This window comes from Dermacentor albipictus, chromosome 7 (genome assembly GCF_038994185.2).
Source record: "Dermacentor albipictus isolate Rhodes 1998 colony chromosome 7, USDA_Dalb.pri_finalv2, whole genome shotgun sequence".
NCBI classification, from domain to species: Eukaryota; Metazoa; Arthropoda; class Arachnida; order Ixodida; family Ixodidae; genus Dermacentor; species Dermacentor albipictus.
Genome location: NC_091827.1, coordinates 4697155 through 4724945, shown reverse-complemented (window position 1 = coordinate 4724945; position 27791 = coordinate 4697155). Strand labels below are relative to the sequence as shown.

General features: G+C 48.1%; 1 protein-coding gene across 5 annotated transcripts in view; it reads left to right on the top strand.

Annotated features, from left to right (window-relative positions):
• Positions 1 to 27791, top strand: part of gek (serine/threonine-protein kinase gek) — a 309659-nt gene that overhangs the window by 101626 nt on the left and 180242 nt on the right. For 4 of the 5 annotated variants that reach the window (XM_065455026.1, XM_065455025.1, XM_065455028.1 and 1 more), the window contains exons 2-4: positions 18438 to 18529; positions 24943 to 25026; positions 27265 to 27360. In XM_065455026.1, coding sequence (XP_065311098.1) covers positions 18438 to 18529; positions 24943 to 25026; positions 27265 to 27360 — 272 coding nt within the window. Of the gene's footprint in view, positions 1 to 16770; positions 16811 to 18437; positions 18530 to 24942; positions 25027 to 27264; positions 27361 to 27791 lie in introns of those variants that run through there. The other variant, XM_065455029.1, reaches the window with a different exon arrangement.

The following is a 27791-nucleotide window of genomic DNA, read 5'->3' as shown; positions in this document are numbered from 1 at the left end:
AGACCATGTAGCCCAACAATAAATTCTTCTAGACCTTGTGAGTAGCTTAAAGATTTCTCCGAAAGTGATACTTCGGGGGTACGACTCATTGAAAGCCCCACCACGAAAAGCGAAACTTGGAGAATACGGCATTGGTCAGGCACTCAATGAAGGCGATACTACTGAGAAGTGACCGATCGGCCGGGACTGTACTGTGTGGACGGATGGGCCTTCTATGGGCCAACCGGCGCGACCTGTATAGCCTTCGCTGCAGTGCATGTAGAATTCGGCGAGACGGAGTGTGCACATGTTTAGAGGGCCTTGCGCCAGCGCGCGCGCGCTGGCAGCGCTGATGTGCGTGTCTGCGCGAAGGGCAACACCGTGCCGTGTTATGCGCGGTGCGGCGGTTTCGTTGTTGGTGCAGGAATTCGGCCTCGCCGCCGCCACGGCTGCTGAAAGAAACAAAGAGGGAGGGGGAGGAGGAAATAGTTGCGAGCTGTGTGATGGTTTTCGCTAGAAAGAAGGCGCTGCCAGCCAGCCAGCCCTGACGTCACCAGGCTTTGCGCGCTGCCACGCTCGATCCCACCGCGTTCCTTCGTTCGTGTAGACTGCGCCGCACCTAAAAATACAGCGTCGGCGAGAAAACGGGTGGAGTGGTGTAGAGGTCCTCTTGAACGGCACCTGACGAGATTGTGCGCGAGCATAGAGGGAGGGAGGCGCCCTCATGCCTTTCATGAACGTCGTTGCATAGCCAAAACTATACAGCTCGCTACGAAGCAGTCTGCATATTTCTATAGATAGACTTCGCATCGATGTCTTGCAGGATTCTATACATTGGCGATGCACGTCATGTCGTAAGTGTGGGCAAGGAGATGATTTTATCATCGTTGCATAGTTAAGGATATTTATTATAGTCTTTACAAACTTGTCTATATTCTAGTCGATATTATACAGATAAGAATTATTTTATGTTTCTATAAATTGACGAAACACGTTACCCCGCAAGGGTGTGATAAAAGAGGGACGTTGAATTAAGGGCAATCACACGAACCGAACCGAAGCACACGAGCATCCACGTACTCCCACGGCGGCCAAATCAACCACAATCTCGTTACAAAAGAGTGATTGATGTCGAACGCGCATCCTTTTCTGTGTATAGCGTCTTGGAACCGTGATCAACTTTATTTGTCGACGTCCGGTGGCATGCCGACGGCGACTTATTGTAACCGTATTGAATACCAGCAATAAAATGTACTGGGCTGTAGTTGAGAGAGTGCCGTGTCAAGCATGTTCTTTATTCTCAGGAATCTCTCGCTCTCTTTCAGCTGTCTCGGATACGGGGGGTATATAATATACGTCGTTGGCGAGTGACGTATGAGGCGAGAAATTCAGAGGCGGAATGAATGAATGACGGCTTAATTGCACTTGTGTTTTTGGGCGTATTCTCTGTTCTGCTTTGACGAATTCCTGAAAGGATACCGGTTTCCGCTACAACGCAGGAACGTGCTTATCGGCGAACTAAAAGAACCAGTTAAGCCATTCTATACGTATATCGTTAGGCATACCTGCTAGCTCTCTAAATATTTTTGCAGACGTTACGAATTTTGGATCGGTTTTCGATTTTACGAATGTTGCGTCAGGTTTTACGAAAAATAGCGTCCGTGAAAATGTTTCGCTCGCCGGTATTCGAACTCCCCTTTGGAAGCGTTCCTATGGTGAAAAAGTGCACGAAGGGTGCCGGCTTCGAGCGAGTTGATACAGACAAGTTGCTGAAGCAGGCGAAATCTGTAACAGCGAAGTCGTTGGAAGACTTACTGTGGTAACAAAGACAGTGCGCTGCTTGTCAGTCTCGGCTGATCCAACTTTGCTCCTGCTGTTTGAGGGATGCGTCTAAAGCTAAAACATCGTCAATAAAGTGCGCACGCATGCCACAAGAGGCGTGTGCCCAAGACAAGACTTAATCGTCTTTCCGTCGCGGTCAGGCCGTTATTCCATCGTCGTCATGCCGTAGTCGTCATCGCGTAGTTATTCGCCGTCGTGGCACCGAGCTCGTCCCGTCGTCGTTGCTTTGTCGTGGCGATTCTGCAGTGGTCATCTGATTGTCGTCATGCCTTCGGCTTAACGCTGCCGTCGTCATTCCACTTTGGGGATCACATTTTTGTCATGCCGTCGTCGACAGACCATCGGCATCTTTCCAGCGTCGTCGCCATGCCATCATTCCTCACTTCAGCGTCGACATCCCAAGTCGTGATGCGGTGGCCGTCATTCCACGGTCGACGTACCATCGTCGGCATTCCAGCGTCGCCCTCGTGCGGTCGTCGTCACTATGTCGCCGTCGTTTTACCGTAGTGATTCCAGTGTCGTCGTGCCGTCGTCATCGTACGGTCATCGTCTATGCCGTCGTGTTAGTTGCATCGTCGCCATGCTTGACGTGTATGTGCACGATCCAGAGCAACATGTTTCTGTTCAGCGAGGAGGTTCCTAGTGAAAATGGGTCCAACTGGGTCGGGTGGCCTCTACTCGCAATTGATTGCTAAGCAGGAACAGCTTTCTTCGCAAACACAAAGGAAGATTCGCTTATGCCGATTACCACTGCGTATAAGAGCCGCGGGTTTTTTATTTATTTCAACAAACAACCAGTTACTAAAGGAGACGCCTTAATTCTGCGGGGAGCGGAAAATAACATGGTGATGATGCGTATATCCGAATCGAAAGTCTCTTCAGGCCACGGTGTAACAAGTAGCCATTTCTTACACAGTGCTTCACGCGTAGCCCTCCGGAAGTCGTGATTTGGTGGTGGAGAGTGCGTGCCGGTTATGGGCCGGAAAGTTCGGTACAGCCGAGCGGCGCGCTGTTTTCGTCGCCTCCATCCGGCCTGCAGTCCTGTCTGGAACTCCGAACCGAAATAACACGCGCCCTTTCGGCCATTCTATCTCTTCCTCCACTTCTCCGTATACACGGGAGAGAGTGTGTGTGTGTGCTTGCTTTTTTGTGCGCCGGTACGTCACACAACGAGACGGCACTTGGTGCCGCTTGTCCAGGAGCCGTTGAGTGGGTCACTGGTCTCTGCCGACGCGCCGGATGCCTTCCCGTATGGCTCACTTCGCGCAGCAGCGTTTGGGACAACACGGTTAGGTCGCATTCACTTCTTTATATGGCTCACAGGACCGAGTTGATCTGTTCCTCGCACACGCACAAACGATACCTGTGATGCACTGGCCTCGCGACTTGATCTAGCCGACCTAAGGTGCGCAGGCTGAAATTTTTGCACTCTGGCTTCAAGTTCAATCGGGTAGCACTAATTACAACTCTGGCAGACAAACGCGACGCAAAGATGAATTCACTTTAGATATTTTTGTTCTCTGTTTTGCAGTAATAACGTGTTTAGTTTTTCTTTGTCCACATGCAGTGCGAGAATGGAATTTCTCAGATGAATTTACGGCTGCTCTGTCGACGAATGAACTGCTTCCTGAACTCGTGGAAAAAGCTGTTTAGCACATGCATAATTATTGTTTTGTTTTTGCTTCCGTTATTGCGCACATACCTCTCTGTAATTGGTACAACAGGCGTATGCTCTAAAGGCAGCCAGCGTGCTTGTTCGCTTTCTGCGGTCTACTTAGCTGCAACGTCGACGGTGACATGGGCTGCCTCAGAATGTTGTGGGCCCACTTGAGTATCGCCTTATCTTTTTCCCGCCCCACCTCATCAGCGCGTGAGATATCTGCAGATTTTATTTTACAGCGCAGCAGTTTAGCCTCTAGTTGGTCGGCACTTTTCGTGTCCGCGTCCGTCAGCAAAAATGTGGGCCGCTCCCGACGGCAATACGGGGCCAGGAGCTCGTATCGCCGCAAGACGGGAGCTTGAAGCAGCCGGCAAATGGAAATGAACGGGGCATGCATTCTTTGGGAATCATGCATGCGACATGCAGACAGCCTGCGTTTCAATAAGGAACCAGCGCAAAACAATCATCGGAGCCACGTAATTGTTGACAAGGCGCTCGTGGTAACAGTGTGAAGCACGTAGCGCTCCCCGCATGCTTTTCTCGATGAAGACTGCTGTTGCGCACGCTGCCGCCCTGACGGCAGCTTGCGGTGTGAGGAGGGGCGTCCCTAGCCTTTCGTGTGTAAAATAACCAGCCTCGCAACTGATTTTAATGTTGTTGCAGCACCAACTGTGGGCGGCTGCGTGCTGTCAAAATTACCATTACTCGCATTACTACGATTACTCTTAATTACCATTACTACATTACTCTAAAGCAATAAAGCATTGCTTACCGCCCTCAGCAGTTGTAGGGGTGGGGGGCTTCAACAGCTTCTCTGGACATCTACTTTCGCAGGGACGGGATGGCGAACCAATTTTCTTTTTTTATATTTTCCTCTTCGCTTCTCTTTCTCTGTAAATGCTTATGCGTGACTTTTCTATTCCTCGTGCGTATGTTCACCTTTTTTTAAAAATCTTGATGTGTCTACTTATTCTCATCCATGCAATAATCCCAATGAAGGATTGGCAGTAAATGAATGAATAAATTAATAAATATGGAGAGTTCTCATTTAGAAATACACAAGCCAATCTCAGGAACGCTCTTCCTTGTGGAGTGTTCCTATGAAGGTGAAATGCAAAAACACGTGTGCACTTTTATTGAAGTTCACGGGCTTAAATAACCCCACGTGGTTAAAATTTATCCAGAACCCTCCACTACGACGTGTCCCACGCATTGCACGGGAGTTTCTTCTATATGATATATTAATCGATCGATCGATCGATCGATCGATCGATCGATCGATCAATCAATCAATCAATCAATCAATCAATCAATCAATCAATCAATCAATCAATCAATCAATCAATCAATCAATCAATCAATCAATCAATCAATCAATCAATCAATCAATCAATCAATCAATCAATCAATCAATCAATCAATCAATCAATCAATCAATCAATCAATCAATCAATCAATCAATCAATCAATCAATCAATCAATCAATCAATCAATCAATCAATCAATCAATCAATCAATCAATCCCCAACTCGGCCTGCCGAGGGCGCTCACCGTACATCCCTTCGTGGTTCTCTGAAGATTTCCCGTCACCGCACACAGCGCGGCGATAATCAAGGCGCGTCAGCAAGGGAATTCCATCCAACGATGCAAGCCACAAGGAAAGGAACATTGCTGGATGGAAGGCGGGCGAGACGCGAGTCTCTTATGTGATGACCGCTGCCCGAACACGTTTCGCGCCGCCTTCTACGAGTGCGGCCTCTGGAAGAAGAGTCCACCAGCATGGACTGACTTGGTGTTTCTATTCATTGTCCCCTTGAACTGCAACAAGACCCCGGCAATATTATTTGATTCGCATATCGCTAAAACCACGCTAAATAAATACTAATTTGGAGAAACGCCACACAACTACATGTGCTGCAGTGCGAGATGCTTGCCTTGAGGCATCCGACTTTAATAGTATAACTATTTCAAGAAACTGGCGATCGTGGCTGTCATAAAATTGACGTGTCTCTGTCTTGCTAAAGAGGAATATTAAGCTAAGTTGTAGTGTTAAATTGCACTTCTATAACAAGGCTAGCCGGCCGTTCATACCAAGAGAGGAAGCTTGCTAATGCTTAAAAAAAATTAAGACAGATGACGTCTCACTGAAGTTCACGCACTAGCTCGCCGTGACGTTATGGATTTCGACGGTGTGTGCTTTGGAGTAATTAATTGTTTATCGATAAATGAGAAACAGATTGGAATCATATCTGTGGGAACGAAGGTCTGGACAAGTTTGGAGAACCTTTCCTTCGCCAAAACAACCCAAATACGAGAAGGTACAGGCGCGGCCACTGCTAGCGGGAACACTTGTGTCTGCGGCTAAGAGACTCCGCGGAACGATGCCTGGGGCATCGCTCCGCGGAGTGCCCCTCCGCAAGCCTCGTGGAGCCTTGCGGTGCAGGCGCAATCAAAGTAATTGGTCGTCTGCTATGGTGAGTCATCTGGCGAGACTCGATGAAGCGCCGCTGGTGGCGCTCCGCGTCGCCTGCAGCTGCCTTTAGCCCACAGGCGGCAACTCTACGCGCTGCCACGGGCTCTCGCGTTCCCGCTAGCAGTGGCCGCGTCCGTGACGTCGCATGTACCGGCGGTGTGGTTGCGGCTCGAATATAAACAAAACAAAAACGGGGGAGTAAGTTCCCTCCATGTTCTCTATCTGTTAACTCGCGAGCGATTTACCGTCTCGCAGCAACACCTGGAAGACGCCGTATACAGTGGATGGCTCCTAGTTAATTTTAACTACGTAGCGTTGCTTATTGTGCACCTAAATCTAAGTGCACGAGCGCATTTCGCTCTCATCGTAGTGCGGCTGCCCCGCGGGAAGTCGAACCCGCGACCACGAGCTGAGCAGCGCAGCGCCGTACTTCACCAACAATCCCCTTTTCAGCAGAATGAACGGAATTGTTTTCCGACAATAACTTACTAGTGTAATTTGATTTTTTCTTCTTGGTTATCGAAGATTATGAACAAGAAGAAAGTAAGCGATATTCGAAATTAGGTATTACGTCAGAAAGATTGAGAAAGCAATAGGAAATGGCCGCAACATGAAATCGGTGAGAAAAACTTGGAATAGGACACTGCAGGACGTATGCAGGGAAATATAAGCCGGGTAATGTTAACAGCAATTTCAATTATACAGGAAAAGCAGCAGAATGATGCTATGCTGACCTGTACAGTACCAGAGCAGCCACGCAACCTTCTTTGGAAATAGTGAACAGCACATAGAGGCTCCTTCTGTAACTAGCGATGAAGTTAGAAGGGCTTTCCAACACAAATCCCAACGAAAGGCTACAGAAGAAGATGGAATAATAGTCGATTTAATAAAAAAAATGGAGGAGATATCATGCTTGAAAAGCTTGCGGCCCTTCATACGCAGTGCCTCACGACTTCTAGTCTACCAGAGAGCTGAAAGAATGCCGACATTATACTAATCCATAAGAAGCGAGACGTTAAATAATTGAATAATTACAGGCCCATTATCTGCTTTTAGTGTTGTATAAAATATTCACCAAGATAATTTGCAATAGAGTCGGGGCAACACTTGAATTCAATCAACCAAAAGAACAGCCTGGCTTCATGAAGGGATATTCTACAATGGATCATGTTCGTGTCATCAATCAGGTAGTTCAGGAACCTGTGGAGTTCAACCTACCTCTCTCTATATGCATGGTTTTCATATATTATGAAAAGGCACTTGATTATGTAGAGATACCAGCAGTCGTGAAGGCATTGCGTAATCAATGAGCACAGGAGACGCACGTGGATACCTAGCGAAATATCTACAAAGATTCTACAGTTACCTTGTTTCCCCACATAAAAAGAAAAATTACCTATCAAGAAAGGGGTGAGGCAAGGAGTCACATTCTCTCCACTACTATTCACTGCATGCTTAGAAGTATTCAAGCTAAGAATGGGAAGTCTTAGAAGTGAGGATCAACGGCGAATATCTCAGCAAGCTTCGGTTTTCGGATGAAATGGCTCAGCAACACTGGGGACTAACTAAAACAAATGATTGCGGACCTGCGGAAGAAAGTGTAAGAGTAGGGTAGAAGATAGTAGGTAGTAAGAGTAGGGTAGAAACAAAAGTAATGTTCAATAGCCTGGCAAAGGAACAAGAATTCATGACCGCCAGTGAGTCTCTAGAGTCTGTACAGGAGTACGTTTATCTAGGTCAATTACTCACTGGAGCGCCTGATCATTAGAAGGAAACTTACAGAAGAATAAAAATGGGTGGAAGTGTCTGCGGCAGGCATTACCGAATTCCGACTTGGAGCTTACCATTGCTTTTGAAAAGTGTACAATGGTTGCACTCTACCGTTGCGCTAGCGATGATGGGAAAACAAAGCGACAGCTGCCGTCGTGACTCACGCTTTGCAACTGGTTGCGGTGGGGAATCGGCCGGGAGAGCTCCGAGTAGCCGGTAGGAAAGAATGTGATTGTATAATTGGGTATAAGAGGACAACACTCGACGCTACCCTCAGCGCGATCATGGAGTGCCGTGAGAGGGTAGCAAACGATTGGGCTTCCTCTGCAAGTGATTCTTCGTTTATGTTGCCTCGTGGCGCCGGGTCTTCTGCGACTGCCTTGGTGAATTGCTTCCACGTGACCAAAAACATTAAACATATCGAACGTTTGAGTCAGTGAAGGTTAGATAGTGCTCTGTATGTAAGGAGTCTCTTTCCACAAGAGAGTTTGATAGCACACTAGAGCAGCAAACTGCTACTGCTATGGGATACCTCTTGCGAGCCGTCTATCATGTAGTCGTGACTGATCGTGCATTCCTCTCGCCGCGAATGCGGCCGCAGCATGCAGCTATTTGCGTGTGCGTGCGTGCGCGCACGATGTACGAGCCGCTTATCGTTTCTACGGGCGTGCTCGCCGGTGTACAAGGGCGCTATGCCTTGGCGCTATACGTCGCGATTTTGAGCGCTAATCCTATGGACGCTTGTAGGCACCGAGATACACGTTGACAGCACGTTTAGCTAATGCGGGCGGATAAATGAGGGGTGAACAAATGTGTCGCGGGACCAACTCTTGACTTCGATTGGTGCTTTGTGCGTGCGGACGTGTCTCGGCCGTGGAAACGTGAACTCATGCATGTGGACGGGGCGAAGTGTTCGAGACTGTGCACATACATACATACATACATACATACATACATACATACATACATACATACATACATACATGCATGCATGCATGCATGCATGCATACATACATACATACATACATACATACATACATACATACATACATACATACATACATACATACATACATACATACATACATACATACATACATACATACATACATACATACATACATACATACATACATACATACATCGTGTCTCGAATCTAACAAGTGCGTGAGTGCTCCTTCGATGACGTGTAACCGACAAGTGTCCAATGCTTGAATGGCAGCTCTGCTCATCCACTTAGGCGACTTATGTTGTCAGGTTGTATGGTGGTGGTGATAAACTTTATTGAAAGGGGGGAAAGTAAAGAGGGACGTGGCTGAGGGTTAGGGCTCAAGTAAGGCCCTGGGCCTGCTTGGCCTTTTCCGCCCAGTCCACCAGTTCAAGTTGTTGGTCGTCGTCCCCGGAACTGAGCCAGGCTGTCCAGTCAGTCTCGCTGCTGACGGGGGGATGAGAGAACGGGAGCGAGGTGCATTCCCGCATTATGTGTGTGAGTGTTCCTGTTTCTGAACAGAGCCTACATTTGTCGCTTTCCCTGCCCCCTGTGATTTTGTTAATGTATTTTGGGTGTGGGTATGTGTTTGTCTGAAGTCGCCGAAACGCGACCGCTTGCGTTTTGTCGAGTTGCTTGGCCGGTGGTGGGAGCGCGCGACGCCTCAAGCGATACCGATGGGCTATTTCATAATAAGTCTCGCAGGGTTCCTCGTGTCTCTCCTCCTCATTCACGCCGTCCGCATCCGCGGAGGAGGCTCGGCGCGCGAGATATCGAGCCACACTGTGAGCCGATGCGTTGCCGGGCACAGCCGCGTGAGCGGGGGTCCACAGGAGGGTTTTCAAGCCGTTTAGGGGACGTCGTGTGAGGACATGGTACGCCTGTTTGGAAATTCTACCACGGACGAAATTGCCGATGGCCTGCTTGCTGTCGCTGATGACGGTATTCGCTTCCGCATGCATGGCCATGGCAATCGCGGTTTCCTCCGCTTCCACCACTCGGTCAGCCGTGATTGTTGTATGTTCTAATAGTCCTCCGTTGTGATCCGCTACCACCGCGGTCATGAGGTCGCCGCGAGGGTGTCTGGCTGCGTCTGTGTAGACCACTCCATCTTGCGAGCCGTAGCGTCGCCAAACGGCTTCACTACGGGCCTGCCGACGGCCCTGATGGAACTCGAGGTCCATGTTGCGGGGTAGAGGTGGGGCATCTTTCGCGGAATCGTCACGTACTTTGTAACCTCAGGAATAGCCTCGAGACTGAGCTTCCGGAGGACTCTGTGGCCAGCAAGGGTTAGCGAGAGACGACGGACTTGGGCTGTGTGGTGAGCGTTTAAGAGCTCCTCGATCGTGTTATGCATGCCTAAGGCCTCTAGCCTTGCGGTGGCCGCGGGTTCCGGAAGGCCCAAGGCTGCCTTTGTGCTTCGTCGGATCATGGTGTTTAATTTGGCTAAGTCCGTGGCTGCGAGTTTGACATATGGTGTCGAGTGCATGGTTCTGCTGGTTATGTATGCCTGCACAAGTCGAAGCAGATCGCCCTCACCCATGCCGTGGTGCCGATTAGCCACCCGGCGAATGAGCTGTAGTGTGTAGTTGGTCGCCCTCTGGAGTTTCTTTAACATGAGCCCGCAGCGCAGCGTGTTCTGAAAGTCTAGCCCCAATATTTTGATACTGGGGCGCTCCGGGATGGTGAGTTCTCCGACCTTAAGTTCAAGGAAGCGCTTTCTCCGTGGTAATCCCCTGGGACAGCTACCTCTGCCGGGCTTGATCAGGAGCTATTCGGATTTTCCCGGTGAGCACGTCAGGCCCCTCGACTCCGCATAAGCTTGTACGACGTCGATGCCGTGTTGCATGATCTCTTGAAGAGTTTGTGGATCATCCGCCGCTGCCCATAACGTCACGTCGTCCGCTTAGAGGCTATGGTGAAGCCAAGGGATAGAGCACAGCAGTTCCGGGAGCCCGCGCATCGCCGCGTTAAAAAGGGGAGATGACTGATCCCTGCGGCGTGCCTCGGCTCCCCAGCTCTATAAATTCAGTTTCATGTTCGCCGACTTTGATCCGGCACTTCCGGTCGGTGAGAAAGTTTCGGACGTATTGGTGCGCTCGGTTTCCGACACCCAGTTGGGTCAGGCCCTCGAGCACCGCTGCGTGGGCGACATTGTCGAAGGCCTTCTTCAGGTCGAGGCCCAGGAGGAACCGGAATCGGCGAGCGTCCGCCGGACTTTCGGTTTGCGTCACCTGCCTTTTTAACTGAAGGAGCAGATCTTGGGAGGACAGGTGTGGCCTGAAACCAAACATAGAGTGGGGGAACTCGTCCCCATCTTCTACACGTTCATTGAGACGGTCTAGGACCACGTGCTCCATCAGTTTGCCGACGCATGATGTGAGTGAAATCGGCCTGAGGTTGTCCGCATTGAGTGGTTTGCCCGGTTTTGGTATAAAGACGATCGTTGACGTCTTCCACTTTTCCGGGATGGCGCCCGTCTTCCAGCATTCGTTCATGAACTCGGTGAGCTGCTCCATTGCGGCCTCGTCCAGGTTGCGTAGGATCTTGTTGGTAACGCGGTCCGAACCCGGCGCCGATTTCGTCCGCAGCTTGTAGGCGGCGGTCGACACCTCAGCGAACGTAATGTCTTCGTCTGTGTGCGCGTTCGGCCGGCCCTGGTAGGCCGCAGGTAACGGTGTCTTGAGTTGCGGGCCGATGTACTTGTCTCGCATCTCGGCCAGGAACGCCCCCGGGTCCTGAGCATGCCTGTGGATTAACTTGGCCACGTTTCTTCTGCCTTCGGCCCTGGTGGTGTCCGGGTCCAGGAGGTGGCGTAGGAGGTGCCACGTCCGGGCTGCGCTGAGGCGTCCCCTCATGCGATCACATATTTGGTACCATTGCTGCCGGGTGACCTCGGTCGCGTGATCGGAGATCTCTGCGTCGAGTCGAGTGATTCTTTCTTTTAGGGCTTGGTTATCTTTCCCCTGCTGTTGCCAACGCCGGAGCATGCTCGATCTTGCCTGCCACATGTGGAGCAGCCTGCTGTCGACGTTGGAGGTTTCCGGGGCGTCTTCCGGGTCAAGATGTTCCGTATGCTCTTCCACGTCGGCCAGGAGTTGGCTCGTCCAGGATGAGATATTGGCGATGGATCCCTCACTGGCTCGCATTCTTTTGGACTCGCGGAATTTGTCCCAGTTTGTAACCGAGAAGCGATGCTTCCGCCGACGCTTGCCGCTTGCATAGATTTCCGTGTGAAGGATGCAGTGGTCGCTTCCCAGAGTTTCGCCGGTGTTCGTCCAGGCGTAGTCTTGCGAGTGGACGATGAACGTCAGGTCCGGATTAGTGTCTACCTGACCTCGGCTGCCAGTTCTTCAACCTCAACGTCAGGTTGTATCTATTTCGGATGTTGTCATTTGCCTTCTGTCCTGCCGCCCCCTTCTTATAGCCAGCGCATCGAATGCGTCTATACGAATAGAAAAAAATTGGAAGTCTTACTCGTCGTTTAATGTGTATTATTTTCGTCGGTTTTTTTTTTCACGTTTCATATGTGCGCTGTGAACATGGCTTTTGGTCTTATCAGTCCAACACGCGCAGTTTCAGTACACGAAACCCACAGCGGGAACCCGGAGTATGCAAAGCCGGATCGCCGTTACGTGCATACACACCGCAGTACATACATAGAGAAAGATAAAGAGCGGACACTCTCGTATAGGGCCCTGCATGCGGCCGATCGAGCTACTGAATTACCACCGGTGCCCTGAGCGGCTGGTCAGACAGCTACTTTTGTCTCCCGATATTGTATTGAGACCTGTCATGAGAAGCCAACAAAGGCACCAAGGAAAACAGGGGAAATTACTCGTACTTACCCATTGAATTAAAGAAATGATAAATTAATGGCAATGAAAGTGTATCAAAAAACTTGCCGCAGGTGGGTTACGACCCCACGTTTTCGCATTACGCTTGCGATGCTCTAGCCAATTGAGCTACCGCGATTGTATACACGTGATTTAGCTCCGTTTTGGTTTCAGTTTCGATGGCAATGCTTTCGATTCTGGTTCACCTTTGGCTGCTAAGTTGTTCAACCACGTCGTCTGTAGTGCAGCGCAACTTTAATATTTGCTTTTTTAAGCATGCTGCATACATATTAGGCGTACTAAACTCGCGGATCGCAATCTTTCTACTGGAAAAGCCGCCAAGCTTCTCAAAGAACCTTTGCAAGGCTGGATTGGCTCATGCAGATTGGAAAGCTAATGCGATCAGAGCTCTCCTTATTGCAATTCTTTTGTAGTTTTTAAGCCGCTTTTTTCAGCCGCATAGAATAGGAAGCGGTTGTTCCATTCAAAAACGTTTATTTTTCTTGTTTACATAGGGAATTGAACAGAAGAATGCAAGATCATACACTGGATAAAGACACCGACTGCAAGAATGTTTTAGCCATGACAAGCAATGCGTCAAGTAAAAGTGACATTGCCAACCGGACCAGGCGCATTCAGCGTGCACATACTGTCAGGCACATCCTTCGCAAAACGATCCCAAATGCGCATTACACTGCTCGAGCCACGCCAAATGAAATGTTTGTGTGATGGCATGGTTGAGCCACAGATAACAAATTCTGTGCTTTAAAGCGAAGGCCTTGCGAGTGATTTTTGGAAAATTACGCATTGGAAATAATGCATGTGCTCTTCCGGAAAATACTAGTGCAAAAGCAAACTGGTGCGTGCAGGGTGAACGACTGCCATGGCTCAAGGTTCTATGCTATACCTGCAAAATACGCTCACCGCCAGTATGACAACGTCTTGCCAAAAATGTTCCTTACCCCAAGAAACAACAAGAATAAATCTGCATAGGAAAGAAACACCTTGCCGAACGAGTGAGGCGATGCGTGGAAAAGCGCGGTGGGGTGGGCCTAACCAGCGGCACATGACCTGCCCAGCGTCAGCCTCTATGGAAACGGGATGCGTGGACGTAACCCCGTAGACGTATGATAAGCTGTCAACGTTTGAGGTTCGACCACCCGCCAAGCGGACATCGTCATGCCGCTTGCCGGCTGGTCGAACAGCTCCAGTGTCCGCTCTTTACGTGTAGGCATACGTTTCTTTGTGGTACGTATACGCACCCGTCACGCTGGCGTAGTAGCTTTGGCGTTGCGCTGCTGAGCCCGAGGGCGCAGGATGAAATCATCCCGGCCGCGGCATCCGCATTTCAATCGAGGCGGAATGCAAATGCGCCCGTGTACCGTTCATTGGGTGCACGTTGAGGAATACCACGTAGTCAAAATTAATTAGGATCCCATACTGCGGCGTGCCTCATAATCAGATCGTGGTTTTGAGAGAATTTAATCTAAGAGCGCAGCCCGTTACTGCGGCGAGAGTCGGCATCTTTCGGCGTCCTCGGCGTAACCGAGCGAATGCGCACAGCGAAGGATCAAAGTGGGGAGTGAAAGACGGCGACGGCGAAGAGAGCGCGAAGAGGAAAGCGGAGGAGGAGGAGGAGGTTGTGGCAATACCGTGTTAGTAAAAATGTATATACAGTGCCGCGCAAGACGGGCTCTGCGGCTAGGGTGACTAGGAGATGACGCCAGAGCGCGAGAGTAGCGCGCGTCGCCTATTCACCGATGACGCCACCGATATCACATATCGAAACAAAGCGCTGCATGAGCGGAGGTCTGTCTGCGGCGGCTGCTGTGAATCGCGCCCACGTGTCACCCGCGCGCTGTCCCTCGCGATCTCCCGATTAGTGAGGCAGTCGCGCCACACTTCACTCCGTTTGCAACCTGCCGCACGAAACAGATTAACCGCGCCAGCCAATATATCGCGAAATGAAAATATGCATAGAGCTGCGCTCAAATTCCGCATTAGGGAGTATCGTAATCGTCGGTGAATTTTTTTTAACTTACGGTCCTGTCGAATGTTGGCCATGTGATGTCATCTCATAGATTTAGGCACATTCCAACTCGCATCTCGATACGCTGTAGAATGCAGACTGGTTTGATGTACCGGCGTAGTACATGCGGCTCTTATGGCCGAGGGGCCGTCTTTTATCAAATATCATTTCCTTGAACGTCTCGTAGCGCCGACTTGCCACGGAAACCTTCAATTTCTCCACAGTGCTAACACACTCTCCCTGCGTGCTCTTTACCCATTGCCTGTGAATTTTACCCCTACAATGTACCACTAACCTGTATGGCGCTATTAAGATATCCTCGTGCCAGTGAGTGACAGCTATAACTAAGTGTCATACATGTATTTTCTTCCTAAGCGTCATTCTATCCAAAAGTAAGAATCGCTCCACGTTTTTAAGACGCACAGAAGTGCAGAGCAATAATAACCTCAGCTGTCGGTGTCAGCACTACCTGGCGGTACAGCGCCCGCGGCCAGCTGGTCTGGAGGAATCTTCACTGCTGCTTATTTTTTTCTTCCACATCGGGTCCTTGTTCCTCTAAATTCTTTTACTACTTTCGATGCCGTTGTTGTTGTTCCTAAACAGCCAAATTCATACCGGAAAGGCAGAGCGTACACCTGAAGGCTGCTTAGTTCGAGAGTGGAGCGCGTGGGGTCGTACAGAAAAGCAGCACCAAGCAGCAGACACCTGCCACACGAGGCCTCGTCCACCGTTCATCAGCGCTGCATTGTCTCGGCTCTCCTCCGAGGCGGCGGCTGAATGGGGGCCCCTTCGGACTGGTCCGATTAGCAAGGGAAATGCAGCATTGTACTACGTACGCCACCTCCTTTTCCTCGGCTGGTCAGAACGGCCGGGTTGCCGACCCTCAGAGCCATAGAAGAAGCGGTTCGAAGAAGGAGGGAGGGTCACTGGCAGGGCGTGATTGTCGTGTCCGCACCGTTGGCTTCCCGAAGGACGACGCGCGCGCAGCACGGCCATTTGCCCTACATATCGCCCGCTGCTCCTAAACGTCGCCTGTTTGCGTGCAGCGCTATGGGATCGGTATATACGAAACTTTGCGTTGGCATCCGAGATTGGCGGCGCGATCTCGGAGGTCACGTTATTGTAGGGTTTTCTACAGCAATTGCTAAAGAGAAATGGAATGAAGTGGTATGGCATGGTTTAACTCTAAATGAAATAGGCAGTTGTGACAGGCCTTACGCACATACCTTGAGCTGTGGTAAGGGATGTTACAAGCTTCACAGCTACAGTGTCGCTATCCAAGGGAAGACGTAGGGAGCATTATAAGTTCCGCAGGTGAGATGTCACATTTTCGATGAAAGCCCGTAGGGAAACAGTGTTAGATGGTGGTGGGATTGTTAGTGACGTTGGCAGAGACCGCCACAGTGTCGCCGCACGCACAAGGAACAGTGCCATATAGTGCGCACGTGAAGAGGCTGCAGGCCACCATTCTTACTGTGCCGGATGACCTAAAGTTGTCTGGTGGCAAGCACTGCAGTCCCGCGGTCGAGACAGCGAGTGGCAGCCGATCGTGCAGACTTGCGGTGGCGCAAGTGGCCTGCCAGAGCGGCAGGTACGGCGCTTCTGTAGTTTCGGCCAGCATGGGAATGAGGTGCCCAAGATTCGTCTCTCTTGCTGCAAACCACTTTTGGGACCCCCAGATTGTTAGTAATAATTAAAAAAGAAATCGTGAGCCATTCCGAGGTGGATAAAAAGTTGTGTCGCACACGACAGAGAGGTGACGCAGAATTTTGAACAAATGTACGAACACACTTATTGTCTTGATCGGTGGTCGTCGTGACGAAAAGTACGCACACACATTTATTTTGATACATCCGCTTTCATTCGTGCGATCTATTCGTTATATGCATTCGTGCTTTCATTTCGCGATATATTGAGGCAATGAATTTGCGACCGAAATCACCGTTCCGTCTGACAGTGGGCCAGTGCCGTCAGTGCCTTGGCAGCGGGAGGGGCAGTATGGGAGAGCGGCATCGGAGCCAGCTGTGGAAGACGACGACGATGGCGCGAGCGATATATTACGATAATATATATGGGAAAGTTTAGATTTGTGCCCGGCGGCTGGCAGCTGCGGCTATGGCATACGCTACACGGGTCGCATGATGAGTGATGCTACGGGCGTGACTATTGCAATTTTGAGACCATAGAAAGCTTTGGTTTTATAATGCATGATACACCGGTTTTCGTCCACGTGTGCGTTGTTAAATCTATCCTTGTGTGCGTTTTGAGATACTGCGTTCTGCTGCAGTGCGTAATACAGCGCTAGCCTTCATCTTTTACTCGTGTGCTGCTTGTGCTTCTTTAGCACCGCATGATTACGTGATTACATGTTGTGAAGTTTCCTACCTGCTGTGTTTTCTACTGCCTGGCTATTTTTACATTTTCCACCATGTACTCGCTTTCCATTTACCCGCCGTGGTTGCTTAGTGGCCATGGTGTTGGGCTGATAAACACGAGGTCGCGGGATCGAATCCCGGCAACGGCGGCCGAGTTTCGATGAGGGCCAAATGCGAAAATACCCGTGTAATTAGATTTAGGTGCACGTTGAAAAACCCCTTACGGCGTGCCTCGTAATTTGTAAGTGGTTTTGGCCCGTAAAACACCATAATCAAATTTTTTTCGCTTTGCATTTTGTTTGACTAGGGCTTGATTATGCGTATGTTCGTGCGGGACAAAGTGAGGAGTGTCTGGTGTCTAGATATATAACTGTGACGCGACTACACTTGCAGTCACTCCGGCGGAGGCCGGTCCTCCGGCCAAAACTTCAGGAAAAACATATGCCATAACTATCCTCTTTTTTTCTTTCTTGAGTGTTATATATATATATATATATATATATATATATATATATATATATATATATATATATATATATATATATATATATATATATATATAGTGTGTGTGTGTGTGTGTGTGTGTGCGTGCGTGCGCGATGTGGTAGCTGTGTAACTACAATTATCACCCAACACTTGGAGTTACATGCCAGGCTGCCGGCGATGCTACCATCTCCATCGTATCGGAAATTTGCATCCCGCACGTACTTCACTTTAGTAAAGAAAATGTTTCTCTGTGGGGTTCTGTTTTGTTCTGCTTGAAATACACGCGTGTTTTGATGTCACTACGTCGAATTTTCACTTAACACGAGCGAAAGAAACACCGCCTCTCTGTGCTGCAGCAAGCCTTCGTTCAGGGTAGCCACGACCCTGTCGCCGTGTGGAGAGACCTGCAACGCCGCCTGCTCGACGGCGTTGCACGCAACTCCCAAGCTGCCACGATCGCAGTGCTGGCTGCCCTGCGTGTTTTATGAGCCTCGCATTTGTTTTACGGGCTGCCGCGTGTGGAATTAGTTAATGCCGCCCCGTGTTACCGTTCGGTTAAGCGAACAAATGCACTCGTGCTCGTTCATCTTGTAGACCCACTTTATGCAAGGTTCCTGCCTGTATTGCGTACGCGATAATTCTATTCGAACATTTGAACCGGCGTGCCTAGAATGCGGCTGGAGGCACTGAAATTCGCCCGCGCAGGCACCTTCATTTTGCCTAATTGGTTTTCTCGACGTCATCGGTTGGGGCCAGGGCTAACGGCTGTGTAAGAAGTTGTTGCTTTTATTGAAATACTTAAGTGGACCGCCTCGTTGATTCTTCGATACCCGCCGTGGTATTGTCACGACGTGCCCCGTACGAGGTCGTAGGTTCGGTAAACGGCCGCGGCGATCAGTGATGCACTTTTTCCCTATTGTTTACCTTGCGGAGCCTGTGCGAGGTTTAGAGGTCCGATTTCGTAAGTGACTTTGATTCCCCTTCTTTTTTCTCAACAGTAAAACCAGTGGTGCAGAGGATCAAGGACTTGCGGCTGACCAAGGATGACTTCGACGTGCTCAAGGTCATCGGGAGAGGAGCGTTTGGAGAGGTGAGGTCTTTGCCCGGAGCCCAACCTAACTGCATCGTGGCGTTCGTCTTCCAGGTCTCTTGCGTTGATGTGGTTCTTGACATCGTTCTTCTAGCAGAGGTGAAGTTGGGGCCACAATCGGCTGCGCGTGCTAAACGAACCCAAGCTAATCCGATAGCGTAGAGAGATCGGTGTATCCTTATACAACTTGCACCCAGCTGCTTGGCGGGAACGTTAGCGCGCACGCGTGCAGCACTCGTGCCGGCAGCGAAACGCAGAACCATATAGACCCTTTGCGTCCACGATATGGCAGTAGTGCTTTCGTGACTCCAGAGGACTTCCGGTGAGCCATTTTCGACAGTCCAGTTAGCCAAGAAAAAGGTATTTTGTCGCATAATATACTGTAAGCACATATTGATGTTTTCAGATATAAAGAACGCGTGCCGTGCGTCGAGCTTATGTATATGTATGGGCTTCTTTTTATTGCGACAGCACTTTAATTACACGGATACTCCAGGTGCACTTCTGCCGTCGCCGTGACATTCCTACAGACAAGAACGGCACCGCGAGCGGCGCTGCTGCGCCCGGCGTTGAAAGCGCCGCATGCGGGACGAAATTCAACTAGCGGGTGGTACGCCTCTCCCATCTCTCGTTCGCACCGCCTTGACTGCCTTTTGCACTGCGCGTGTTTGGGCACGTTTCGTACCGCGCGCGGTGTGTGCCTACGTGCGCGTGCGTGGATGTTTTATTCGAAGGACGATGTACAGTCTGTTTCACACTTAGGGGAAAACTCGGAGTGTTTTGCATCGCGATGCGGTGAGCGCTTGAGTCAGGCGGCGGCAGCAGCTCGCGCAGGCTCAGGTGCTCGAGGGGCGGGCTCTTGAACGGCGTCGTCTGTTACGGCGGCGCGCGTTGGCCGCATTGTCGGGAAACGTTCTACTGTCAGTTGCAGTGCGCCGATCTCATCGTTACTGCGTGAAATGAGCCGGTATTCTTTACTAAGCGTTGTGCGATGCCCACTGATACGCCTCGAAGGTAAGTTCATCGCTGAAAGGTGCAGGGCAGTCATAGACGACGTACTGATTCCATACATTTCTGACGGCCCGTTCCTGGAAGGCGACTATATATTCTAACACGATAGGCCGTCGATCCACACTGCTTGTGTTGTGCAACAACTGCTGGAAATGCGCGCGCCGTCACTCTCTTGGAGTGGCCGCCTCAATCCCCGGGCGCCAACATTATTTAAAATATCTTGGGCTCGTTGAAAGTATTGCTGGCACACCATCCCCTCTATCAGTCGCCCGAGGATAGGCTTCGATCCACCATCGTCAGCGACTGAGATGTGCTGCAAATGAGCACATCCCTGATCAAGTCGCTCTACACTTCACTGCCTCCCAGGATGAGCGCTGTCATCGCTGCCGCTGTGGACATGACGAGATACTAACTGATGTTCTGAACGTGACGTGTCCAATTTCCCGCGGGTGGGCAGGGTCTGTCTGGTGTAGTGAATGATTGTTGAGAAAAATCACTTTCAACTCATTGTCTTAACCTAAAACATTCCTTTAATCGTATCTGTTTGTTTCATCGTGTTCGACTCCCATAGTTATCATTCTTGAGTGCTTTTTTTCCTTTCGAGTTAAATAAAGACTGAGCATGTTGCGCGCACATCTTGGTGTGTCTTGTCGCTGCTTATCACAGCAGCACACACAGTGAAGAAATATGCGTGCACGCGCTCAGTACCCCGGCCTTTCAAAAGAACAAACGAAGCATGCTATCAAAAGAAGTTTGTGGAACTCCATTATCGCTAATGAAGGCTGAGAGTTTGGTGTCGCACAACGTTTAGTAAAGAATATCAGCTCAGTTCCCGCGGTTAAGAACGGCCAGCTGCAGTGCAAGTTTGCCAGCCAGTTACGCCAGCGGTGGCAACCTCATCTTCGAATGCCACCGCCGACCTCAAGCCACGGCGTGGCTAAGTCGACTTTGTGTCAGTATCAATACGTGCATCCTCCACTCTCCGTCGCTTCAGCTAGGATGCGTTGTGACTGAAGGAGTTCGACGAAGCAGGCTTTGTGCGCAACGCGACAACGCGGACCTGATCTCCAACGGGTGGGGGAGCTGCCGCGGGAACGCCGACGGAGGCTTCTTCCCACGCACCGACCAAGACGCAAGACAACGCGCTACCCGGAATGGCTCCCGAGTTCTACGAAATTCGTGTGGTGTCGGTTTTGGACCGTGAACACGTGTGTGTGTGCATGTGTGTGTGTAAACCGTCCTGCGGAGAGGCGGCTAGTTTGCGGTGACTAAACGAACGTTCGCGTCACCTTGTATCGTGGGAGGACCGAGTGTTTAAAAACTGCTGTTATGCGGATGCTCGACTCACTTCTCTTAAGCAGTCATGTTGGACTGAGACACTCTCTCAGACAGTCATGTTAGACTGATATAAATACTGTAAATAAACCCATATTCCTCGTTCTCGATGAGAAGCAGTCCTTCCCTTCACCAACGTCCTCAGCGTGGATAAGTTGGACGACGGCACAGGCCAGCTACCTTCACATTCATGCCGGACTCCAATCTTGACAACAGATCACGAGCGATGGGATTGAGCCCCCAATGCTGACAGCGCTGAACTGATGAAATCGGTGCACTGCCCCTGACAGTACCACGCTTCCCTACAATGCGGCGAGCGCGCACCGCTGTAGCAGGCGACGCAGATCACGACTCCGGCCCTCGAGCGTCTGCGCCTGCTCGAGCTGCTGCCGCCGCACGACTCCATTGCTTGCTGCATCGCTATGCAATACGTTCCGAGTTTTCGCCTAAGTGTGAAACAGACTGTACACACTTCTATTTGCCTTTAAGAAGGTCAGTACGCTTGACAATTATTTTTTATGGCTGCAATGCGACGAAAGGGCAGCGTCTGCTTAGCCATGTAAGTGACACTAAGGAGGTAATTGGAAACGACATCGTATGTGCCGCCGGGAAAATCGTCAGCACATGTGATGTTGTACATACATACGGCACATACGAGCTAAAGTCATTTTTTCAGTTTCTCACAAAATGCTTGCTACAAATCCGTGTTGTCTCTGATGACGACAACGGACTTCCATCGAAACTGTGCAGAAATAAACAAAATATATCGCTGCATAGCACAAGTACGACACGCGCACACAACTTTAACTAGTACGTCCCCTACAGTATAGAATAGAGGCAGCAATGTAAATAGCCTGGCCATTTTTTAACAGTGCTCAAGAGACGGAAGTTGAAAGTATTAGTAATCATTTCTGCTTCAGCAATGCCGGCGCGACCAAGATGCGTGCATGTATCCTCCAGTAACTCGATCAATCGGTGCCGTGCAGGAATGAAATCCTGTCATGTTCAATGCTTCGTGCACATATTCAATTTCTCAGCACGCATAAACTTTGGCCACTGCTAGCGCATACAACAGAAGTGGTTTCCATTCTTGGGCAGCGTACACACAAACGAAACACGAGAAAGAAAACAGGACACGCGCTGGTCGACCAATTGAAGGATTTTATATGAATAAAAGGATTATATACTGAGTAACTATTAAATTCATGTGGGTTACATATAAAAACCGTCATACACTCAGGAGTGATCAATGAACAGCTCGCTTCGTTTGCCAGTTGTTTACTTCGTTCGGCGCACCGCAGTAATCTATGTTTGTCGTCTGCTTTTTACGTACCATTTTCTTGTAATCGACAAAATTTCACTGGTGGCATCAACCCTTTCGTGTTTACATTGCTGTCGTCACAGTTAACAACACAATAATTTCCGGTCATCCGAAGAGGCTCCGTCGCAAACAAGAGACGTTTCGCGCGCAGCGCGAATTAAATGCTGTTATGATTGGGGGTTCAATCCCATCGCTCGTGATCCGTTGTCAAGATTGGAGTCGGGCATGAATTAGAAGGTAGCTGGCCCATGGCGTCGTCCAACTTATCCACGCTGAGGACGTTGATGAAGGGAAGGACTGCTTCTCATCGAGAACGAGGAATATGGGTTTATTTACGGTATTTATATCAGTCTAACATGACTGCTTGAGAGAGAGTGTCGAGCATCAGCACAACAGGGGCTTATAAGCACTCAGTCCCCCCTTGATTCCAAGGGGACGGAAAACGTTCGTCCAGTCATTGTAAACAGGTTGACCAGGCACCGTAGGGGAGACGAAGCACCGTAGGGGAGACGACCCGGCACCGTAGGGGTATTTATTCCCCGAACTGCAGCGCGCCTGCCGGCCACCCATTGTCTGGCGTCTTGGTCGGCGCGTGGGAAGGGGTGTCAGTAGACGTTCCCGCTGCTCAGTGACAATAGTTGGTCCGCCGAGCCTGTTTAGTTACAATGGCAACTTCGTCAAATTCGGCTCCAGCGATGGAGAGTCGAGGATGCACGTATTGTTGTTCACACACAGTCGACTTAGTCACGCAGTGGCTAGAGGTGTGCGGCGACGCTCCCGGAATGTTGCCTCCACAGTCGCAACTGGTCGGCAAAACTTGCACTGCAGCTGGCCGTTCTTAACAATGCGGGCGCGATCGTGAAGGGAAGCGGGGGCGGAAACCTACACCTGTTGGAGGGGAAATCATTCAACCAGGGGAGAAACGAGCGCTGGCGTCTAGGATGAAACTTGGATATATATCTTTATTTTATCTGAACACAGTGTGCATGAATGCAGCTTTATATAGATAGGTTGTTCATATTGTATAACAAGGCTCTCCAGCACTTGTTCTCATAAATGATGATTGCTTGTGACTATCTGTTGAGCTCATCTTAATATATTTTGAGGAGCATTAAGGTCCACAGATGATAGTTTTGAAAACACCTATGTGTGGAATGTGAGGATAAGGTTGACTATAAAAAAAAATTTTACTTACAAGTGTTTCTTGTTGTGACTTCTTCCACGGTTTCAACCAGCTGGCACATGCTGAATCGGGGTGTGCTCAAGAATGGCTGTTGATGAGGTGCTATTTCCAAAAGCGACTAGTAATTTTGTAAAATCAGAAAAATTTTGCAACTCTCTGTTGCAGTCTATTGTGTAGGTCTATGATAAAGGATGTTGATCTTGAGTATTGCTGCGTGGACTTTCACAGAGATATAAGGATGTGATTTGCACTTCGGCAAAGCTGACAACCTTCATCAAAACTTCAAATTTTTTTACTCGTCAAGATAACTGCATCAGGCAACACTTGCTCAGATAACTCACCATTGAATGGATGAACATGGCTAAATTTAAAGTTGTGTTTAGTGTTGTTTTCACGACGCTCCATTTGGTTAATTAGCAAGGTTATTGAAGTAGCACAGAATACTGCAGATGGTTAAATCACATTTTTCAGTGTAAGTTTCAATCCTCACTTATAATTGATTAATTACATCACCTAACTTGTACGTACGCTCTTTTCCCCTCTGGACTACCTGCATATTACCACAAAAATCTCTTTTATTTTCATGTAAACTTGTGTGAATTTATTGTAGGCATAACAGCAGCGTCAAAAAACACGCAAAAGAGGGAGAAACTGACAGATGCAGACAATCACTGCTTTTTTTCTTGTCTGTGTCTGTCACTGTTCCTTTCTTTTGTGTGTGTTTTTCGGTGCTGCTGTTATGCCTGCAATAAGTGACCAACTCGCCCAAGAAATCGTTTTATTGTGTGAATTTATAGTGAAATGCACAATTTTTGCAATTTGTTTAAATTTGTCATAATTACATCGATAATGTTGTGGTTTCTTTACTTACACTTTGTTTAAAGCAAAACTTTCTAAATACTAAAACTGTCATCGACCAATTTTTCAAAGCATGGTTTTTCATACCTGCTGAGTTATTCAGCCTTCAAGCCTATCTGAAGTGCTGTCACGAACTCGACAGAGAGAAAGTAGATTGTCAACAGAAATTTAGGCCACTGTCACATTGGTATTTCATTTGTCTCTCGTGCACGTCATTCTGGCTGCAACTGTAGAAGAGCGCCTGTTTTCAGTGTCCTTACGGAGCAAAATACATAACTCTTTTTAAGAAAGTCAGCATCTTGAGTAAATTTTAGTAGTATTTTCTACTAAATTATTATAAATAAAATTTTAAGGCTGCCACTTCTACTGATACGTTCATTGCTGAATAGGACTGGTCTAGAGGGTGCATTGCTGGGAAAGTATCATCAGTATTACTTGAAACGAAAAGAGGAAATAACAGATCAGAATGCCTATTTTGTGTATTTACATGACAATGCAATGTGCAATTGCCCTGCAGCCGATTTCTAGGCACGGGTAGTCCCAAGTGTACGTTTTGGAGTCTGAAATAGGCCACTGTTACAAATGCAGGTGAACCTGACAACAGAGCAGTGCATTGAATAGTTTTTGAATTGTTCACATTTGAATTTATGCTGATAGTACGGACTTAAACTGGATTACTGGGTATGTTTTGGTCTCTTCTTGCAGGTGGCTGTTGTAAAAGAACGGAATACAGGAAAAGTGTATGCCATGAAGATCCTCAACAAGTGGGAGATGCTCAAGAGAGCTGAAGTGAGTCTAGAAAATGTTTATGGAAATTATGTTGTTTGCTTTGAAGCTATACCAGTGTAATAATTACACATTTAAGACATGTGCTTATTTCATTGATCAGCAGATTTCTGTGCCCAATTTGCATCTTTAAATATGTATGCTCTGGCAGTTTTTCTTTGTGCTAGATGGTACTGTATTAATTTAATGACTTTAAGGTATATTTTGTGCTAAGATAACAGTGATGTATGAATACTGCAATAACAAAATGCTATTAACAACCTTACAGAGGGTTATTAATATAGACATCCCACGTTTTCAAATCAGCAATATTTCAATATGGACATGGCTCAGGAGAAGTTTTTGCAAGCAATAGGTGGTCGCACCCCCAGAAACTGCTCCCTCAGCGCAACAGAAACTAATTTCAAAGGCCTTATTTTTGCATATTGTAGGTGCTGCAAGCAATTTCAGCCTTCGGAAATGACATCATAGTTTCCGTGTTTTGAACACTACAACCCCAATTTCCATATCCAAATGCATGTTAAAGACACAAATGCTTTCCTAGACAACCAATGAATCGATTTGAATGAAATTTTGCTGCATTTAAGAGAGGAAACTGAATGCTACTTACTGAAGGGAAGCAGAATTTTGATTTATTGCATCAAATGCTTTACAAAAATTGACAAAACTGGATAAGTCAAAAGAGATTGTACACGAAGTTTACAAATTCATAATTCTGCACCGAAAACAAGTATTGCAATTTTGTGAACTGCATCTTTCTCTAGATAATGAGGAATGGACAAATGTGGTATACTATGAGTTTACAGGATACATTAAATTTTTAGAATGCTTATTAAGATTTTGCAATGGTGCTACTCATAAGTTAGTGGTATACTTCAGAGTGTTGAACAATTATCAATGCTGTCCGTTATACTGTCTCAATAGGTGCAGTTTAGAGAATTGTGATATCGTTCTTTAATTTGAGCTGGAGTTGCAAGCTTGATTTCTCAGTAGTATTTTAAAAATTTTTCAGTTTTCATAAATTTTGTATAGACATTGACAGCCTAAATATAGAATTTGCTTGCTACGGTCACTAGATTCTAACTTTTCAATGCTACAAACCTCATAAAAATTGGTGAAATGGATGTTCGATAAAACAACTTCCCAATTCTCATGTATTTATGTGGGAGTTTCTAAAGTAAAGATTCCTCTTCTCAGATCAAAGAGCCCCTCACCAGGTTTGGCCACTTGAAGCAGACAAGCACAGCATGTAGGCACCGACAAAAGTGGTATACTCTGCGCAGCGGAAGCCGGAGCAATGGCAAACTGCATCGCAACGCCATCTACAGGCAGCATCTGGGATCGAGATAGCCAATGGGTGCCCTTTATTATCTGCAGGCATGTCGCTTGACTCGTGTCAATGTTTCATGCTTCAGCTCGCCAAAATGCCGAGCCACACCGCTGCAGTAGCAATCTGTGTGGAGTATACCACTTTTGTCAGCGCCTGTACATCTCATGCTGACAATTGTGTCTGCAAGGTATGATAGCACTGCCCACAAACAAAGCTGAAATTTCAAACCAAATGCCATAGCCCTCTTTCTCGAGGATGGTCCACATCCAGCCAGAGGGTCAAGGTCGCACGCGCAAATGTCTCTACATAAAATGCACTGCTAGCAACGACACTCACCATGACACATGACTTTGGTAAATCATACTTTGCGGTTAGCCAAGCAGCAGAAAAAGAAGAGAAAGAAAAAAAAGTAGTAGTTGGGGTTTGTATGTGAATGTGACACTGTCCCTCAGCTCCAGTATGGGAGAAAGCAAAGAAAGGATGCTGCTTGCAGATGCTAGTTGGGGCAGGGGGAGGAGGAGTGTCTCTGTTCGCAGTCGCGCTCACCTCCTGCCAACATAGTAACAGGATATTCAATTTCTTCTGTCTCCTGCAATAATAAACTGATTTTAAACATTCTTTTGGTAAAAATGACCCTAGACACCATTTTATACCTTCCAGTGTAAACCATAATTTGTGATGTGACCTAGTGAGGGTCTTGTTATGGAAAAAAATATGGGAAGCACACAAAGTAGATTCTGGCACTTCTACGTGTAACTTCTTGTGTTTAGCATCTGTGCTATCTACGTCTTCCTGTGTCCTGTCTGTTTTTATTTCTGAATGACCTCAGATGACAGTAGATATTTCTTTTCTTTCTTTCTTTTTCTATTCGTGTTTGCATTTATTTACACTGCTGTAATTTCTTCTTTCAGACGGCTTGTTTCCAAGAAGAGCGTGACGTGCTTGTTTTTGGTGACAGGCGGTGGATTACAAATCTCCACTACTCATTCCAAGATGACACCAACTTGGTGAGGACATTGTTTGGTGCAACATGGCCTTAGTCGCTTTTGCGCCATTAAACTCGAATTAACTAACATTGTTTGATGCCTGCAGGGAAGATTCTTTTTTACTTGTCATGGAATTCTGTGTCCATAGCTGTGCAGGAATGTGCTCTGCATTAATAATAACCAACAGCTTTTGCTTTTTATAAAGCATGCTATGCTAACCATTTGAACCCAAACGCAATACATTAAATTTTTTTTTTCAAACTGAAATGCATGTATTGGCACATACAGCAGATACTGTTAGAAGCTTTGTGTATGAAGTTTGTGAGTCTGTGATTGTAATCTATATTGTGCGCACTTGTTGTGATATTAAATGCAATAACTGTAGGCTCAAAAGCACAGAATTAGCAGTTGGACTCTATATTGTGTGAATTAAGCTAATAAGTCACCTTTAC